Genomic DNA, 21,062 nt, shown 5'->3' on the forward strand with positions numbered 1-21,062 from the left:
AGGCACTTTGTAAAGACCCTGGGCACAGTAGATAAGCCAAAGGGCAGTGCAGAGAACTGGTAATGCAAGTAGCCTGCTTTGAAGTGGAGGTATCTTCTGCAAGATTCCCTGATTGGGATATGCAGGTAAGCCTCTTTAAAATCTAGAGTTGCCAACCAGGCATCTTTGCCTAGCATAGGAAGTAACTGGTGAAGAGTCAGCATCTTGAATTTTGGAATGTCCAGAAAGGTGTTTAGAGTAGATAAGTCCAGGATTGGTCTTTTCTGGGTACCAGGAAAAGTCTTGAATAGAAACCTTGTCCCTTTTCCTCTTCTGGTACTGGTTGAATACCCTAAACATCCACAGCACACGATAGTCACAAACAAGAAACTTTTAATGAAGCTTTCAGGTTTACACCCTTCATCAGCATACAAAATCACAACACATTAACACATTTAAATAGAGGACCATTATAATCACATGATCAAGCCAGCCATTCAAAGGACCACTATAATTAAATATGCAAATTCAATTTAAAAACATCTAATAAAATTAATTTTCATGCAGTTACTTGTTAAAAGCATAATACATAAGTATAAAAAAGTACAAAAAACTGTTACATATATATATATATATATATATATATATATATATAGACAAATAATTACATCTACACATTTAGAAATACTATACACTTAATACTATAAATTTTCTCTCTGCCTCTTGGTCAAAACTGGTTTTAAACTGACTGTCCCATTAAGGCCTGGATACTTATCAGCCTGTAGTCGCACTATCCACTCATACTCTTTTAGCAACAAAAGATTATCAATATCACTCCTCTAATGCCCAACTGCAGAATAGATATACACCTAAACTTAAATGCATGTGTCTGAAAATCATGCAGATGCCTGTATAGCCCATTTGTCTCAAGCTTTCTTTTTATTTCAGATCTATGTTCTATTATCCTATCCTTCAGCTTCCTAGCTGTTTTCCCTACGTAAAATGCACTACATAGGGTGCAGGTAGCAAGGTAAACTAATCTAGTAGAATTACAGTCTGCTCCACAAAAAAAGTCAAACCGTTCACCTGTTGTAGGATGCTGAAAGCTACTATTAGTGTCGTATATGTCAGGGCAACAGACACAATTATAACATTTAGATGTATTCATCTTCGTTCGTACAGGTGATATTTCACTAAGTCTTTGTAACATAGCATCTGTTTAAGTGTCCAACCATTTCTGAATGCATACTTTGGTGTCGGACCCAACAGATCTTTCAAATCTGATTGGGCCATTAATATAATCCAGTTTTTTTCAATAATCTTACAGACATCATATGTATTGGCATTATAGGTAGTAATGAATCTTAAGACACTACTATCTTTTGTCCTATTCATTTCAACATGCACTGTCTGTTCTCCTTGCTGGTATGTCTGCTCTGTTTGTAATGTGGTTAGAGAGACAAAAACTGGTTTGTATAAACTACTTCTACCTTGTACAACTTGTTTATAGGTCATATTAACATCCCTTAATAGATATCCATTATTAATAAATTCTTCCATCATTTTCTTAACCTCATACTCAAAGACATCATTCTCACTAGTTAACCTGCTTACCCTTACTAGCTGTGACTTTAGTATACTTTTATAGACATGTCCCAGATGCATACTAGCTGTATTCAAATATCTAGCTGCATGCACATCTTTTGTATGCATCATCGTCTGTAACTCATCACATTTCCTATACAACTTAACATTTAAGAATACAACATTATCCTTAGAAAAATTCATTTTAAACTTGAGAAAATTCGTCGTAGAATTCAAATACAGCAAAATTCACTTATTGTACCTGTCCAAACAAAAAAGCAATCATCAACAAATCTACAATAACAGTCCAGTAGATGTTAAAATTGATTCCTTTCATTCAATATATACTGCTTTTCTCACATATATAGGACCAAGTTCGCAAATGTGTTCGCTACTGATGTACCCCATAGCTACTCCTGTTAGTTGTTGATATGGTGCATTATCAAATATAAAGATATTTTTAGTTAAAACTAAATCTAACAGGAGACAAATATTTTCTATTTCACGTATTTGTTGGGTTGATTGCATTATTAACAAGCTTCTTATTGCTTCTATTCCATAATCAATTGGAATCACAGTAAACAGAGATTCAATATCTAATGTGACCAATACATATTCAGATTAACTTAACATTATATGACATGCAATTGAACCAAGATATAACCATTGATTTACTGACTTATTTTACTGTTACCTGCCCAAAGATCCCGCAGATCTATGGAATACCCAAAATTCATAAATCCATAGATGACCCCCCTTTAAGACCTATTGTGTCGGGCAAAGGATGGGTGACTGAACCCATCTCTAGATACTTGCAGAATGTTCTTGCTAGGTATGTACCAGGTTGTGAGACGATACTTAAGGATACAACATATTTCCTAGAAAAGCTTGATTCTTGGTATAGAATGAGAGTTAAAACTGAATATGTATTGGTCACATTAGATATTGAATCTCTGTTTACTGTGATTCCAATTGATTATGGAATAGAAGCAATAAGAAGCTTGTTAATAATGCAATCAACCCAACAAATACGTGAAATAGAAAATATTTGTCTCCTGTTAGATTTAGTTTTAACTAAAAATATCTTTATATTTGATAATGCACCAGATCAACAACTAACAGGAGTAGCTATGGGTACATCAGTAGCGAACATGTTTGCGAACTTGGTCCTATATATGTGGGAAAAGCAGTACATATTGAATGAAAGGAATCAATTTAAACATCTACTGGACTGTTATTGTAGATTTGTTGATGATTGCTTTTTTGTATGGACAGGTACAATAAGTGAATTGGAAAGTTTTTTGCTGTATTTGAATTCTACGTTAATTTTCTCAAGTTTAAAATGAATTTTTCTAAGGATAATGTTGTATTCTTAGATGTTAAGTTGTATAGGAAATGTGATGAGTTACAGACGATGATACATAGAAAAGATGTGCATGCAGCTAGATATTTGAATACAGCTAGTATGCATCCGGGACATGTCTATAAAAGTATACTAAAGTCACAGCTAGTAAGGGTAAGCAGGTTAACTAGTGAGAATGATGTCTTTGAGTATGAGGTTAAGAAAATGATGGAAGAATTTATTAATAATGGATATCTATTAAGAGATGTTAATATGACCTATAAACAGGTTGTACAAGGTAGAAGTAGTTTATACAAACCAGTTTTTGTCTCTTTAACCACATTACAAACAGAGCAGACATACCAGGAAGGAGAACAGACAGTGCATGTTGAAATGAATAGGACAAAAGATAGTAGTGTCTTAAGATTCATTACTACCTATAATGCCAATACATATGATGTCTGTAAGATTATTGAAAAAACTGGATTATATTAATGGCCCAACCAGATTTGAAAGATCTGTTAGGTCCGACACCAAAGTATGCGTTCAGAAATGGTCGGACACTTAAACAGATGCTATGTTACAAAGACTTTCAAAGTGAAATATCACCTGTACTGACGAAGATGAATACATCTAAATGTTATAATTGTGTCTGTTGCCCTGACATATACGACACTAATAGTAGCTTTCAGCATCCTACAACAGGTGAACGGTTTGACTTTTTTTGTGGAGCAGACTGTAATTCTACTAGATTAGTTTACCTTGCTACCTGCACCCTATGTAGTGCATTTCGTAGGAAAACAGCTAGGAAGCTGAAGGATAGGATAATAGAACATAGATCTGAAATAAAAAGAAAGCTTGATACAAATGGGCTATACAGGCATCTGCATGATTTTCAGACACATGAATTTAAGTTTAGGTGTATATCTATTCTGCAGTTGGGCATTAGAGGGGGTGATATTGATAATCTTTTGTTGCTAAAAGAGTATGAGTGGATAGTGCGACTACAGGCTGATAAGTTTCCAGGCCTTAATGGGACAGTCAGTTTAAAACCAGTTTTGACCAAGAGGCAGAGAGAAAATTTATAGTATTAAGTGTATAGTATTTCTAAATGTGTAGATGTAATTATTTGTCTATATATATATATATATATATATATATATATATATATGTAACAGTTTTTTGTACTTTTTTATACTTATGTATTATGCTTTTAACAAGTAACTGCATGAAAATTAATTTTATTAGATGTTTTTAAATTGAATTTGCATATTTAATTATAGTGGTCCTTTGAATGGCTGGCTTGATCATGTGATTATAATGGTCCTCTATTTAAATGTGTTAATGTGTTGTGATTTTGTATGCTGATGAAGGGTGTAAACCTGAAAGCTTCATTAAAAGTTTCTTGTTTGTGACTATCGTGTGCTGTGGATGTTTATGGTATATAGTACTTCTGGAGTATTACTGGTTGAATACCCCCCATGTTCATGAGGGAAAGTACTTGTTTCTGGGCCTCTGCCCACTGATTTGGGGGCAGGTCTGGCCATCCGTTTGGAATTGGCAACCTGTGGAAATGAAATCTGTATCCCTGGGATACTATAATTAAAACACATTTGTCCTGGGTTATAAGTTGCCAGTTTCTTGCATGAAGAGCCAGTTTTCCCCCCAAAGGGGCGGCTAAAAGGTAAGTGCTTGGTAAGTGTAAAGGGAAGTCACTGAGACTGCTTACCATAGGGAGGTGTCTTGTTGCTTCCAGATTTGGAAGAGGAGGCACCCCATTGTTTTGTTCTGAAAGCCCCTTGGGACTGAAACCTGATGCCTTTGAAATGACTGGGTTTGACTTGAGTGGCTCTTGAACTGGAAAGGACCAGTTCTTAGTAGACCAGTGTCTACTAAATCTTGGAGGTTGCACTTGTAAGAAATCTTTCACAGTTTGCATAGATTTAGCTTTATCTTCCATCTTATTTAGAACTTCTTCAGCCTTATTACCAAAGAGACGGTCCTGTTGTAAAGGAGCATCCAACAATTTTGCTTTAACATGATCAGGCAGAGTTTGCTCTTTGAGCCAAGCATGGCTTCTTAGCACAGACGCAGTTACAGCAGCCCTGCAAGAGGCCTCCAAAGAATCAAAACCACACTGCAAAGTATGCTTTCCAACTTGTTCAGCTGAATACAAAAGATACTGTAAATCTTTATTTTCCACACAGTCAGAAAATAACATCATTTTCTGTTTAGCAGTCCCATGCTATGCGGTTGATATTTTAGCATATGTAATTGACAGTTTAAAGCCCTGATTACCAAGGTTGCAGAAGTGTAAACCTTCTTACCCCATCTATCCAGCGCCCTGGAATCTCTATCATAAGGGGTAGGATTTTTAGCAGTAGAAGCCATAATGCCCTTGGGACCCTGAGAAATGGTTTCACGATCCGTAACAGGATTTTTGAAAAGGAATTTGTGAGAGTCAGGAACTCTGTAGTATCTGTCTGGCTTACAAGGAGCCGGAGGCAGAGAATCAGGAGCCATACTAGATTCTGAAAAAACATCATCAACAATGTCTAGAACAGGAGGTTTAGCCAAAGACCTATGCCGAGGAAGAAAAAGAAAATCAGCAAGTCTCTTTTTAGATTCGGAAAAATCCTGACTTTCCCAGTGGAAATGTTCCCTTAAGGTATGTAAAGTTTCCCCAAAAGAAAAAACCTTGGGTTGAAGCAGAAGGAATGGAATCTTCTGCATCAGAGTCCTCATAAGTAGGTATAGACAATTCCTGTTCATTAGAAGAATCAGAAGAAACAGAATGCTGTTCAGAGAATTCATAGTCAATATCTTGCCTAGGCCCTATTAGAAGGGTGGGAGGTTGGCTACCCCTGATCAGAGTAATTAAATCTTCAGCCATTTTGATCATTTGTTTCTTAGGCATGGGGGCCTGCACATGTGGCCTAGGCATTGGTTATTTAGACATGGGTCGAGATTTTGGCCTTAGTTTTGAAGATGGCATTGGTCTAATATACAAATCTGTAGGCCTGAAAACACCCTCAGAAGCCGGTGCCTGCACAGCGGCTCCGGACCCATCTAAGGTAGAGACATCCGTGAGTTCCATAATTGAAGCATCTCGCGGCATACCGGACTCCGAATGGGTCTCAGTAGAGGCCTGCAAGTCCGAATTAGCAGGTATCAAGGGCTGCAAAAGCACCTCACTGAGTAGTGGCGAACTGGCGACTAGCTTAGGAGAAGCGGCGTCGGCAGTTTTGGACCTCAACGGCCTGTCTCTGTCTTTTTCTTTGCGTTTTTTAGGCATTCCGGTAGTCGGATTGCTAACTGACATTTCTGGATACTTAAAGCATGAGCCAAAATATTTAGAAGCAAAAATGTACCAACGTTTAATAGTACATTGAATAAAGCACAGAACCGACAGCAAGGTATGTCGTGGTCAGGGCCTAGGCAAGGAATACAGTACAAATGGAAATCCTTATGAGGTATTTGCTTCCCACAAGTAATGCAATTATTAACTTTTACTGACATCGGAAGGAGCAAGAAAAAGTTTCCCCAATGGGGTACTTAGCTTTTTAGTTGAAGACTTTGGATCTGAAACTCGAAAATGAAAATTTCAGGAGTCGGCTGACCGGCACTTGCAAAATGCTTCTGCTTCGAGCACCACGCAGCAAGAAAGACTAATGCAATGGCGTCGGCTGCATGTTTTATAACCCTGACGACCTGACGTCATGGAAAAAGGGACAGCAACCAATGCAGGACCCAAGACTTTGTTAATCAGGCCAACTGAGGGCAACCTGCTAGTAGATTACCCAAATGTAATGACTGCAACAGTGAAACATGAAGAACATGTAAAGTTCTGGCCTTTGCACTAGCTGTGGGTATGTTTTGCCCTGCAAAATATCATGTTTGTACAAAAAATGTCCCACTTTGGGCATTTGAAAAGGTGGCAACCCTATCTCCAAGGTATGGCAATCTTGGATTTGGTTTATATAAGTTTGGGGGTGTGGGGGAGCCTGCCCTCTGCAAAAAAAAAAAAAGTTTAAAGGAAAAGAGTGATATTCAATATTCACTTTGGAAGGAGATGCTCACTAGAAAAGCTAAAAACACCTACAACCCATAAGCAAGCATGCTTTTAGGCACCAAGTACCCAATCAAAGGTACAAAATACCAACAACAATGTTGATGACAGCAGCATGAGATCAGAATTCTAAGCAGTGTCATCATTAAGTCCACTACTGTGCTTATTACTCAGAGTTCTAGATAGCTCATCTAGAGTAAATCACCTGTAATATTTAAAATGCTCTGAAAAATACACAGCACAGGAAAACATACCATCACTGCTCACGCAAGAGTCCACTTATCTTTGTGCTATCAGTTCTACAAGAGGATGTTACAAACACTGCTTTAGGATTTCATGAAAGGAAAAAAAAGCAGCAATAACAATTTAATAATAAACACTTTTAAGTAAAGTGTCTCTAGTGATTAAAATAGGAAAACCAACTTAAAAAATAAGAAAGAAAGAAAACAAAAGAAAATCAGGTTTTCTTGAGCATGCCACAGTTTTTGGAGCTGCCTCCATCCTGGATAAACACATAGGAGAAACCATCCACCTAAGTCTCACCTGTTGTAGGCCCATGCTCCACACACATTGCTGCCAGCCTCCATCAGCTCCTTTAGAACTCAGGCAGTCACTGCAGGTGCTGTAGTTCTGGCAAGGAGAAGGGCAGGGTAAAGGTGGAGAGGACTCCACTGGCATTGGAGAAACATTCAGAAGTGTGTGGCTGAAGCAGGTCCAGTCATATGTTGGCTGCACACTGAGAATACGTCTAGTCTCTCCTGTGAAAAGAAAAGAAAAATTGTGTAGCAAAAAAAAAAATAAAAACCAAAACAAACAACAACAAATAAAATGTAAAAAAAATCTAAAAACACAATACCGAAACCAATAAACAGTCAGTTTATTGCTCAGACAACAGAACTAAGCCCTTTAGCTAATCAACAAATATAGTCTACCTCAGAGTTGTTCAAATGGTGATACACTCTCATTTAAATAATATGACAAAACACAACCTCAGCGAATCACAAACAAACATTTAACATATCATTAAAACACACATTCATTTGTTTAAAAACCCAGCTTGTCAATTTGGGAAATAAATATATTGTAATGTTAATTCATCCGCTCTCATAAATCACAAATAAATAAACATGCTGTTGAGTATGTAAAATTGTTGTTCAAAGAAGTTGTGTGTAAGTAAAATGTGTATACAATTAATTTGTATATTAATATATATATTTGAATATATATATTTGAATGTAACCCCCCAATTTTTACGAAATCATATTGTGTCTAATCTTTAAAAATGGTTTGATGGAAATAAAATTGTTCAAACCCGGTAAACTTACCCGCAATTGCCACAAAGATTTCTTGGCCTTCAATGCTACATCAAAATCACCCCCCACTCATTTTCTAAAATTCTATCTATAATGAAAAACACAAACTTGTTGAAATTTGAACACCTGCTGGAATGCAAGTAGAGGGCATTGTGTATATCTTTGTTTTTTATTGCCCTTGTATGTTCACTTATTCTGTCCCTTAATTGTCGGGACGTTTTGCCAAAATAAAACCTGGGGCAAGAGAGACACATAGCAACATATACAACTTTTCCAGTGTTACAATTGCATCTCCCCGGACACTGGACTGATGTTTCATAACCACTGATGGTAACATACGGTTTGTTAGTCACAAATTTGCAAAACTTGCAACTTCCACATTTATTCATGTATGATTTATACAATTTTTACTCATTAATCCCTCCAAAATGTTTTTTATATTTCTTCCCCTGCTGTAAACTACTTTGGGTCCTTTCCCTAACAAAAATGTCACATCAGGTTCAAAAAATAGACCCCAAATTGTTTTCAAAATTTCAACAATGTCTGAAACATGATCCCCAAGTTCCAAAACCATAACATAGGTTTGACCACTTTTCTTATTCCCCCTTCAGAAAACTCTCACCGAAAGTTAAAATTGGGGCAAAACTTGTTCTTCTCTTGGCTGTAACTTTTTGCTTTATTTTAATCAACAATTTTAGGGGGTACCCCCTATCCAAAATCAATTTGTACATCTCGTTAAACTCATCATCGGCGCTGGTCAGCCTAGGATCCCTAACCATCTGTCCCTTAACTATACCACGTTTTTGAAACTACGGGTGATTACTACTAAAATGTAACAACGTATTGGAATAGGAGGCTTTCCTAAAAATAGTACTTTCCAGTACTCCATTTTCCTGGGACAATTTGACATCCTAATAATGAATATCATCTTTTTTCCATTCACAGGTGAACTTCAAAAATTCAGTTGTCTCATTTAAATATCGAACAAAATCAACTGCTTCACCTTCATCCCCTTTCCACAATATAAGTATATCATCCAGGAATCTGTTGCAGGATAGTATTTGATTGAAATATTTGGAATTAAATATAAATTCCTTCTCCCAGTCTAACAATACCAAGTTGGCAAAGATGGGAGCACATATCGCTCCCATCACCACCCCTGCTACTTGATGATAAATTTCACCCTCAAACATCATGGAATTGTTTTGTAATACCAAGTCCATAAGGTCCACAATGACTTCCACCAACCTAGAATCAAAGTTGGTTAGGTTAACTATACTGTTTTTAAACATTTCTAACCCTCTAACATGTGGGATAACAGAAAACAAATTAACAATGTCAATGGTCAAAAAAATAAATCTAAAATTTTCAACATTCATAAATTGAGACATTCTTTTGAGACAATGCCAAGAATCCCTCACAATATGTTTCACATCCTCAGTCAGTTTCCCTACTTTGTGGTCCAGCCAAGCTGCAGGTAGCATCCTTTGAGAAATTATGTACTAAATACAGATCCCTGCAAATGGACAATATGTTTTTACGCAAATCCATCGACTTGAAGCAAATACCAAAAGGACTTCGTATTTAGAAGTTACCCATGGGTATCGTCAGTGGAACATCAGCTTATCGGAAATTAGTTGCTCTTTTTGACCGGACTGGTATGGAAATGCTGGACATAATTAAGAACAATGAGGTAAAAATCAAAGATTTACAACAACAAATTGTTGAACTTAACCAATCTATTGTAAATGATGCAATGTTTGTACCATTTAAAGTGAATTACAGTAAAGTACTGACAGATGTGTACAAGTTTGTTAAAAAGAATATAATGGTAAAACAACGGAAGTTGATTCGTGACACTAACGATTACAAAAATAATGTGGCTTATCCTGTCGGTCAGTCTAAGGCTGACATGAACAGTAGGGGATTAGGTGATAATATGTCTAAGAGAAGAATTAATAGAAGGATAGTTCTGTAGGTGATTCCAACGGGGGGTGACCAGCAAAGGTCAGAGTTTTTTTTACACAAAGAAACACTCAGAAGGTCAGAACACCTGAAGAATCAGGCAGGGTTTAACCAACAGAACAGAACCCAAGGTTGGTATCAAGGGGGGAAACAATATCAAACAAGGAATTGGAAAAACAATCATAACAGGAAATGGAACTAGAATTGTGTAATGGGTTTTTAATATGCCTGAATTCAACGTGGTTGACAATGATGGGATGTTGGAATGTGATTTGATAGAAAAAGATGGATTCACAATTTACAATTACACCGAGGTAGTTTTTGACTGACCAACATTTCAGTCTTTTGAAAAAAAGGAATGTCGTTTGTGCCGAACAAACATTTTGACGTTGCAGGGGCACTTTTAAATTTGAAACTTTATGCCATACACTTAAATCTTAAATTGTACTTTCATGATAGAACATTAAATCAATCTGAAAATGTACTCAACCGTAAGAGTATGTTTATTCCCCATCTAACCACGACATTGTTTTATTTGAGAAATTTTGAAGGAAATAAGAAAAATGGTCAAAGTAAACAAGACACTTGATTACAATTTAACTAAGGAAGAGAGTAAATTGTTATATGGGTTGGCAGGAGACAAAAATTTAAGAATCATGACCCCTGACAAAGGTGGGTGGGTGGGGGGTGATAATGAGACAAATTGACTATGTCAGTAAAATGGTACAAATATAAATGACGAATCGACCTATGAGAGAGCAGCCAAGCATGAAGTCAATAGGGCTTACGCATGGATCAATATTGTTTTAGATCAGGAAGTACCTCCAGGGGTCAATTTAGGTAAAAGACAAAGATTTCCTCATGGTTTCTAAACCAGTAATACCAAATATCTTTTGGTATACCAAAGAAGAATAAATCTACCTCCAAACCCCCTTTTAGACCAATAGTTGCTGCCAGGGGATCTAAAACAGAACCGCTGGCAGCCTGGATAGACCACAAGGTAGGGAGACTGACTGAGGACATGGAACATATTGTGAGGGATTCTTGGCATTGCCTCAAAAGAATGTCTCAATTTATGAATGTTGAAAATTTTAGATTTAGTTTTTTGACCATTGACGTTGTTAATTTTTCTGTTATCCAACATGTTACAGGGTTAGAAAAGTTTAAAAACAGTATAGTGAACCTAACCAACTTTGACTCTAGGTTGGTGGAAGTAATTGTAGACCTTATGGTCTTGGTATTACAAAACAATTTCATGATGTCTGAGAGTGAAATTATATACTATTTTTAGGAAAGCCTCCTATTCCAATACGATGTTACATTTTAGTAGTAATCACCTGCAGTTTCAAAAACGTGGTATAGTTAAGGGACAAATGGTTAGGGTTTCTAGGCTGACCAGCGGCGATGAGTTTATCAAGGAAATGTACAAATTGATTGGGTTATTTTTGGATAGGGGGTACCCCCTAAAATTGTTGATTAAAATAAAGAAAGAAGTTATAGCCAAGAGAACAAGTTTTGCCCCAATTTTAACTTTGGGTGAGGGTTTTCTCAAGGGGAATAAGGAATGTGTTCAAACCTATATTATGGTTTTGGAACATGGGGATCATGTTTCAGACATTGTTGAAATTTTGAAAACAAGTTGGGGTCTATTTTTTGAACCTGACGTGACATTTTGGTAGGGAAAGGACCCCAAGTAGTTTACAGCAGGGGAAGAAATATAAAAAAAAACATTTTGGAGGGACAAATGAGTAAAAACGTGTATAAATCATATATGAATAAATGTGGAAGTTGCAAGTTTTGCAAATCTGTTGTTACCATCAGTGGTTATGAAACATCAGTCCGGTGTCAGGGGAGATGCAATTGCAACACTAGAAAAGTTGTATATGTTGCTATGCGTCTCTCTTGTCCCGGGTTTTATATAAGCAAAACGTCCCGTCCCAACGATTAAGGGACAGAATAAGTGAACATACAAGAGCAATAAAAAAAGTACAGTTGTGTACACTTACCATAAATGTAGATGTTCAAATGTATTCACTGTTGCAGTCATTACATTTGGGTAATCTGCTGGCAGGTTGCCCTCAGTCAGCCTGAATATCAAAGTCTTGGGTCCTGCGTCGGTTTGCTGTCTCCTCTTCCATGAAGTCAGGGGTATAAAACATGCAGCCGGCGCCATTTTCTTCAGTTTTTCTTGCCCAAGATTAAAAAAAAAAAATATATATATATATATATATATATATATATATATATATATATATATATATATAAATACAATTGTAACAACATAAGCTTTACCTTCATCTAAAAGCAAATACACCACAAAGGCTGTAGAATATAGTGAAGGAAAGAGAAGCTCTAGAAAAAAAGGGGGATGGCGGGTGGGTAACCTGGACTGCAACAGTGAATACACTTGAACATCTACATTTATAGTAAGTGTACACAACTGTACTATGTTCTTCGTGTTTCACTGTTGCTGTCATTACATTTGGGTAGAATCCCAAAGCTATGGATGGGAGGCTGGAACTAAATAGCATTAGGAGCGGCTATAAGGCCCTGCAGAACTGCAGTGGCAAAGCCTGCCCTGGACTTACAAAAGATTGGCAAATGATAATGCTTTGTAGAAGTATGAACAGAGCTCCAAGTAGCAGCTTCTAGAATGTCTTTGGTTGGCACCCCTCTGAGAAAAGCTGCTGAGGTAGATGTAGCACTGGTGTAATGTGACCTGATTCCCTTGGGCACCGGTTTACCATGATGCAAGTAGCAAAAATGAATGCAGTGGCTTATCCACTTTGAAATAGCCTTTCCCTCTGATCCTGCAGCAAATGCTACCAGTAGCTGCTCAGACTTTCTTAGAGATTTAGTACTGTTTAAGTAAAATCTTAGTTGTCTGTGTATGTCCAAGGAATGCAGAATCCGCTACCCCTTGTTCTGCGGATTTGGGTAAAATGTTGGCAGGTGAATAGTTTGGTTAAGAGGCACAGTGGATACCACCTTAGGCATAAAGAAAGGATTAGTCCTGAGGGACACTCTGTCCGGATAAAATGTAATAAAAGGCTCCACAGCCATGAGGGCCTGTAGTTCTGAAACCCTTCTTGCTGAAGTGATTGCTAGCAGGAAAGTTGTTTTCCAAGATAAAAACTTTATATCCGCAGTAGCTGCTGGTTTAAATGGAGGCAGGGTGAGCTTTTCCAACACAAAACTGAGGTCCCATGCAGGAATTGGTGATCTTCTGGGAGGCCTTAAATTTTTGGCCCATCTAAGATACTGTTTTAGCAGATGGTGAGAAAAGATGGGAGGCTCTGTATTGTAATGAGCCGAGACGGCAGAGGCATGGATTTTTACTGATGAGAAAGATAGGTCCTTGTCAAGCATCTCAGTCAAGTATTGTAAAATCTGAGGAATATTTGGCTTTGCTGTGTCTGTTTCCTTGTGCTTGGTACCAAGCACAGAATCTCTTCCATTTATGAGCATAAGATTTTCTAGTACTAGGCCTTCTGGCTTCCAAAATGACATCCATCACAGATTTACTGAGAGGTGTTGTTCGAATAATTACATGATCAGCCATGCTGCCAGGATCAAAGTTTGGAGCTGATTGTGCAGAATTTGATTGCTCTGCTGAGACAGTAGATGAGGTATTTGAGCCAAGTACCAAGGAGGGAGTTGAGACATATTCCTTAGAATTGGGTTCCAGTGCAGGCGAGGCCAGTCCAGGGCAATTAGGATCACTTTTGGTTTTTCCTGTCTGACCTTTAGTAAGACCTTGGGAAGAAGAGTCAGAGGAGGAAAGGCGTAGACTGATAGGTTTTTCCAACTGAAAGATAGGGCACCCACTTTCCATGCTTGCCTGTGACAAGTCCTTGTGCAGAATCTGTCCAGTTGATAATTTTGGGGAGAGGCAAATAGATCTATGTCCAGACTCCCCCATTTCTCTGCTATCATGCTGAAGACTTGTGGCTCCAGTTTCCACTCGTGAGGGTCCATGAGATTTCTGCTTAGGTCATCTGCCACAGTATTTTGTTTTCCTGGCAGGAATTGAGCTTGAAGATGTACTTGGTAAGTCAAGGCTGTGTCCCACAATGCCATGGCTAGTCTGCATAGGAGGTAGGAATGTGTACCCCCCCCTGCTTGTTTATGTACCACATGACTGTGGTGTTGTCCGTCTTTATCAGTAGTTGTCCTGAATGAAGTAAGTCCTTGAAGGCTGTCAGGGCATTCTGAACAGCTAACATCTCTTTCTGGTTGATATGCAGATGCATTTGTTTTGGGTTCCATATGCCCTGAATGCATCTCCCCGCCAGGTGGGCCCCCCAAGCATAGTCTGATGTGTCTGTAGTTAGGGCTTGGGTGGCAGGGGGTAGAGTGAAAGACCGTCCCTTGTTCTGGTGACATGTCTCTGCCCACCAAAGAAACTCCTGTTGTAGGCAGGGAATGAGGAATCATTGTTTCCAGACTGTGACAATGTTGACTCCTTAAACTTTTTAGATACTACTGTAGTTTCCTCATATGCAGTCTTGCATATGGAATTAGTAGAATGCAGGAAGCCATGAACCCCAAAGCCTGCAGAATTTGTCTTGCAGATAACTGGGTTTTTGTTACCATCTGTTTGAAGTAAATAGTCAGTTGCCTTTGCTTGTCTGGCGTAAGGTAAGCAATCTGAGCAGTTGTATGCAAGCTTGCACCCAGGAATGTAATCTTTTGAGAGGGTACCAGTTGTGATTTCTTTTCGTTTATTGTGTACCCTAGGCATGTTAGAAGCCTTTTTACAAACGCCAGATGCTGAAGAAGAGTGTCCTTGTTTTCTGCTTGAATGAGACAGTCATCCAAGTAAGGATAGATTTGTATGCTTCTTTGTCTGCAAAATGCAATTACTGGTGCCAGGCACTTAGTAAAGACCCTGGGCACAGTAGATAAGCCAAAGGGCAGTGCAGAGAATTGGTAATGCATAAAACCAGCCTTGAAGCGGATGTATCTTCTGCATGATTCCCTTATAGGGATATGTATGCATGCCTCTTAAGTCTAGAGTCACCAACCAAGCGTTCTTGCCCAGCATGGGCAGACGCTGTTGCAAAGTCAACATTTTGAATTTTGGGATGTCCAAGAATGTGTTCAAAATCGATAGATCCAGTATTGGGCGCCAGGCATTGTCTTTTCTGGGTACCAGGAACAGTCTTGAATAAAACCCTTGCCCTTTTTCCTGTTCTGGTACTGGTTGAATAGCCCCCATATCCATGAGAGACGTAACTTGTTTCTGTGCCACTGCCCATTGATTTTGTGGCAGATCTGGCTAACCATTTGGAATTGGCAAGGTATGGAAATGAAATCTGTATCCCTGGGATACTATGTTTAATACCCACTTGTCCTGGGTTATTAACCGCCAATTCTGAGCATGAAGTGCTAATTTTCTCCCTAAGGGGGTCGCCAAAATATAAGTGCTTGGTGATGGCAGAGGGAACTCATTGAGACTGTTTACTATAGGATCGTGCTTTGTTTCCCCCAGATTTGGAGGTAGAGGCATCCCATTGCTCTGACCTGTAAGAACCCTGTGATTGGTATCTGGAGCCTTTTGAGCGCTTGGATTTGCCCAGTGAGGCTCTGTCGGACACAGGAAAGGACAATTTATTTGTAGGCCAGTGTCTACTGAATCTGGGTGGCTGCACTTGTAAGAAATCTTTTACAGTTTGCATAGATTTAGCTTTGTCTTCCATTTTCTTTAAAACTTCTTCTGCCTTATTACCAAACAGAGTATCATGCTGTAAAGGTGCATCCAACAATTTAGCTTTAACATGATCAGGCAGATTTTGCTCCTTGAGCCAGGCATGCCTTCTAATCACAGATCCAGTAACTGCGGCCCTGCAAGAGACATCCAAAGAATCAAAACCACATTGCAAAATATGCTTTCCAACCTGTTCTGCTGCATGTAATAATTCCTGTAATTTTTTTATTTTCCACACATTCAAAAATCAACAATTTTCTGTTTCAATAATCTCATAACATGCTGTTGGTATTTAAGCATATGAAACTGGCAGTTTAAGGCCCTAATTGCCAAGGTTGCAGACGTATAAACCTTCTTTCCCCATCTATCCAACGCCCTGGAATCTCTATCAGAGGGGGTAGGATTCTTAGCAGTTGAAGCCTTTACACATTTGGGCCCTGTGAGATAGTTTCAGGGTCAGCAGCAGGATTTTTGAATAAAAATTTGTTGGAGTCAGGAATCCTGTAATATCTGTCTGGCTTACTAGGAGCCGGAGGTAGGGAATCAGGAGCCATGCTTGACTCCGAAAACACATCATCAACAATGTCTAATACAGGAGGTATAGCCAAAGGCCTATGCTGAGGAACAAGAAGGAAATCCCTAAGCCTCTTTTTTGATTCTGAGAAATCCTGACTCTCCCAATGAAAATTTTCCCTTAAAGTATGCAAGGTTTCTCCAAAAGAATAATCTTCAGGAGGAGATGCAGATGGGATGAATTCCTCTGCATTTGAATCCTCATAGGGTGGTATAGAAAATTCCTAATCAGAAGAGGAATCAGAAGAAATAGAAACCTGATCTGATGATTCATAATCAGCGTCTTGCCTAAGTCTCATATCGGGGGGGGGGGGGTTTGGGAACTCCTGATCAAGGTAATTAAGTCTTCAGCCATTTTGATCATCTGTTTTTTAGGCATAGAGGCCTAAGCATGTGGCTCATGCGTCAGTTGTTTAGCCTTAGAAGTTGCTTTTGTCTTTGTATTTGAAGCTGGCATCGGTTTTATATAGAAATGTTGAGGCCTGAAAACACCCACAGAAGCCAGTGCCTGCTCAGCAGCTCCAGACCCATCCAAGGGAGAGACATCCGCAGGTACAATACTCTAAGAATCACACGGCATGCCGGGTTCCACATGGGTCTCGGTAGAGGCCTGCGACTCAAAAGTAGAGGGTATCAGGGGCTGTAAAAGCACCTTACTGAGTACCGGCGACTGGCTTAGGAGAAGCTTCGTCGTCGGTTTTGGACCTCGACGGTCTGTCTCTGTCCTTTTCTTTGCATTTTTTTGTGAACTCTGGTAGTCAGATTACTATCAGACGACATTTCAGGGTAATTAAATCTGTTTCCAAAATATTTTGAAGCAAAGATATACAGACGCTTAATAGTGCGTTGATTAAATCTAGCACAAAACCGACAGCAAGGCACATTATGATCTGGGCCTAGGCAAGGAATACAGTACAAATGAAAATCCTTATGAGGTATTTGCTTCCCACAAGTAATGCATTTATTAACTTTTACTGACATAGGTAAGGAGCAAGAAAAAGTTTCCCCAATGGGGTACTTAGCTTTAATTGAAGACTTTGGTTCTGAAACTCGAATGCGAAAATTTCAGGAGTTGGCCGACCGGCACTTGCGAACTGCTTCTGCTTCGGGCACCGCGCAGCAAGAAAGACTAAAGAAAATGGCGTTGGCTGCATGTTTTATACCCCTGACGGCCTGACGTCATGGAAGAGGAGACAGCAACTGATGCAGGACCTAAGACTTTGATATTCAGGCTGACTGAGGGCAAATTGCCAGCAGATTACCCAAATGTAATGACTGCAACAGTGAAACATGAAGAACATCAAAGATATACACAATGCCCTCTACTTGCATTCCAACAGGTGTTGAAATTTCAACAAGTTTGTGTTTTTCATTATAGATAGGATATTAGAAAATGAGTGGGGGGTGACAATGATGTAGCATTGGAGTCCAAGGAATCTTTGTGGCAATTGCAGGTTAATGCCACAAGTTTACCGGGTTTGAACGATTTTATTTCCATCAAACCATTTTTAAAGATTAGACACAATATGATTTCGTAAAAATGAGTGGGGGGGGGGGGGTTACATTCAAATATATATTAATATACAAATTAATTGTATACACATTTTTCTTACACACTTCTTTGAGCAACAATTTTGCATACTTAACAGCATGTTTATTTATTTATGAAGTATGACAGTGGATCAATTAACATTACAATATATTTATTTCCCAAATTAACTAGCTAGGTTTTTAAACAAATTAATGTGTGTTTAATGATATGTTAAATGTTTGTGATTCGCTGAGGTTGTGTTTTGTCATATTATTTAAATGAGTGTGTATCATCATTTGAACAACTCTGAGGAAGCCTATATTTGTTGATTGGCGAAAGCTTAGTTGTTCTGTTGTCTAAGCAATAAACTGACTTGTTTATTGGTTTCGGTATTGCGTTTTTTTTTTTTTGGTCGTTTGACCAGTTCTTTTAATTTTTAAACAAAATAAATGTATTTGACTGCAAATCAGATAAGTACTCACTCAAATGAACTGAGAGGAGACTTTTTATAATAAATTAATACTGGAATTTCCCCTTCTGCTACTAACAGCTTACTTAATATGTTTCTTCTCTCTCTCTCCCTCCCCCTCTCTCCTATATTTGGGGGATGCACACACCTCATTCCCAGTAATCACCATGGAGTCACATTCCAGGCAAAGAGAATTCATGCGACCTCCACTTACTAAACTAGCACAACAATTAGACAGATGGGGAGAGGTAACTATAATTATATTTGCCCATCAAACGGGATGCAAGAAGCCTCAGCTAGTTGATAGTAAGAATATCCCAAAATGTGGGCAGTACAATGTAAATTAAGTACCCACGTAAATAAGGTTGCCTCTCAGATAAACCAATATGGTAAGTTTATATTTACAATACTTGACTTGCAGGATCTTCTGCAACAAGTAAATATTAGAAGAATTTCAAGCAATTCTTGGGCAGATGATGCTGAACTGAAGAATTGCCAAAAGGCCTGATCATCAAACTATAGTTCTGAAGTGCAAACTTTCACCTCTGCATTTTAGGTTAAGACTATCAAAGAATACAGAGCTCCTAAAGTTAGGACCAAACTTCTTTGGGCCTATCAAACTAAGTTATGTCAAAGGAGGCCTACCACCTGGAAACACAGGCCAAGCAGTAGTGTTGTGAAGATGTAAACCCATTAACCAAACAAAGAAAATACAAACTGATAAATCCAAACGGTGCCAGGAGCAAGAGGTTCACACCACAAAGTTGGATTTATTGCACAAACCAAAAATAAAATGTACAGATAAGTGATTTCTTCACAAATACTTAGAGACTTCATCAAATAACTACAGAAAATGCGGCTACTATTTAAAAATTTACAACAAATCATGTAACTGAGTCGCTAAACATTTTAAAGAAACATTACCGTTTTATACCAAATTACTTAAAACACAATATTCAAAACTTAAAAACATCACCTTCAGAATCATTAAATAAATACAAACATCTAAAACACATCATCTAAAATTAGAAGTTATGTACCTACCATAACGTTCCATGTTAGTTGTCTTCTCTCGCCTTCTTTCTTGCTGGATGGGTTCAGAGCCGATCCTCGGCTCCGACTCGGCACTTGCTTTAGCTCGAGAACTCCTTTTACCAGCTCGAGGCAACCCTATATCCCATGATGCAAGGCGGAACTACCTCAGATCTCGTTTGGCAGCTAACTAACCTTGCTAAAGACTATCCTAACAGAAAATAGGAACAATGGTTCCTAAAAGAAATCCTCCTAACAACGTGCGGAGGAAACAATCTAATAGGAACTCTCCAAGATCTGTCCAGGCCAGGGGAAGGAGGGAGGGGCTTAAGAAAGAAGGCGAGAAGACAACTAACATGGAGCGTTATGGTAGGTACATAACTTCTAAATGTTAAGTTGTCAATCTCGCCTTCATTCTGCTGGATGGGACAGCGTCCTAGCACCTGTATCCCGGGTGGCTCAATGGAACAGACTCTTGAGAACTGTGGAACCAAAACTGGCCCTATCTCTAGAGGCCAAGTCCAACTTGTAATGAGAGACAAAGGTATGAGGTGTGGCCCAAGTAGCTGCTGCACAAATGGTATCAATGGGTAGTCTATCCTGAAAAGCTGCAGAAGTGGATAGACTCCTGGTTGAGTGTGCTTTTGGCTTAGAAGATAGCTGTTTGCCCTGAGAGAGTACACATAGGAAATAGTGGAAGTCAACCATCTGGATAAGGTCACTTTAGATACTGGAAGACCTATCCTGTTTTCTGCATAGGAGACAAATAATTGGTCCGATTTTCTGAATTGTTTAGTTCTATGCAAATAGTACCTGAGCTGACGATGGACATCCAAAAAATGCAGTTTCTGTTCAGCTCTGTCGGAATAGTTTGGGAAAAAGACTGGTAGATCTATAGATTGGTTAATGTTGGTTTGAGATACGACTTTGGGAAGAAAGGAAGGGTTAGTTCTTAATGATACCCTGTCCTTATGAAAAACCAAATATGGGGAACGGATGCAGAGAGCTTGAATCTCGGAAACCCTTCTTGCAGAAGTGACAGCCAGTAAAAATATAGTTTTCCAGGTCAATAACTTCAAAGAACATGAAGCAGATGGTTCGAATGGAGGTAGTATCAAGGATGCCAACATTAAGTTTAGATCCCATTGCGGAGGAGGATGCTTTATAGGTGGTTTTAGGAGGAAAACTCCTCTCAGAAAGGCCTTGCATAACCTATGAGACATAATGTTATTGTCATGCAGGCCAACATGATACTTAGAAATAGCAGCCAGTTGTACTTTGACTGTAGATGACGAGGATCCTGAATGAAAAACCTCCGCCAGGAAATCTAAAACCGAGTGTACAGGAGCAGTAAAGGGGTCAATATTTCTGGAATTCGCCCAAATAGAAAAACATCGCCACTTGCTAGCATAAACAGTCCTAGTGGACGACTTCAAGGAAGAGACTAAAATGTCTCTGACTGAGTCCGAAATCATCGGTAGCCTGGCTAGGGAAG

General features: G+C 38.7%; 1 protein-coding gene across 1 annotated transcript in view; it reads right to left on the reverse strand.

Moving 5' to 3' along the window:
• MEGF8 (multiple EGF like domains 8) overlaps nt 1–21,062 on the reverse strand; it is a 1,779,602-nt gene that overhangs the window by 391,676 nt on the left and 1,366,864 nt on the right. The window contains exon 33 of the mRNA XM_044079419.1: nt 7,518–7,732. Within this exon, the coding sequence (XP_043935354.1) occupies nt 7,518–7,732 (215 nt within the window). The remainder of the gene's footprint in view (nt 1–7,517; nt 7,733–21,062) is intronic.

This window comes from Protopterus annectens, chromosome 8.part0 (assembly GCF_019279795.1).
Source record: "Protopterus annectens isolate FY-2018-M chromosome 8.part0, PAN1.0, whole genome shotgun sequence".
NCBI classification, from domain to species: Eukaryota; Metazoa; Chordata; order Ceratodontiformes; family Protopteridae; genus Protopterus; species Protopterus annectens.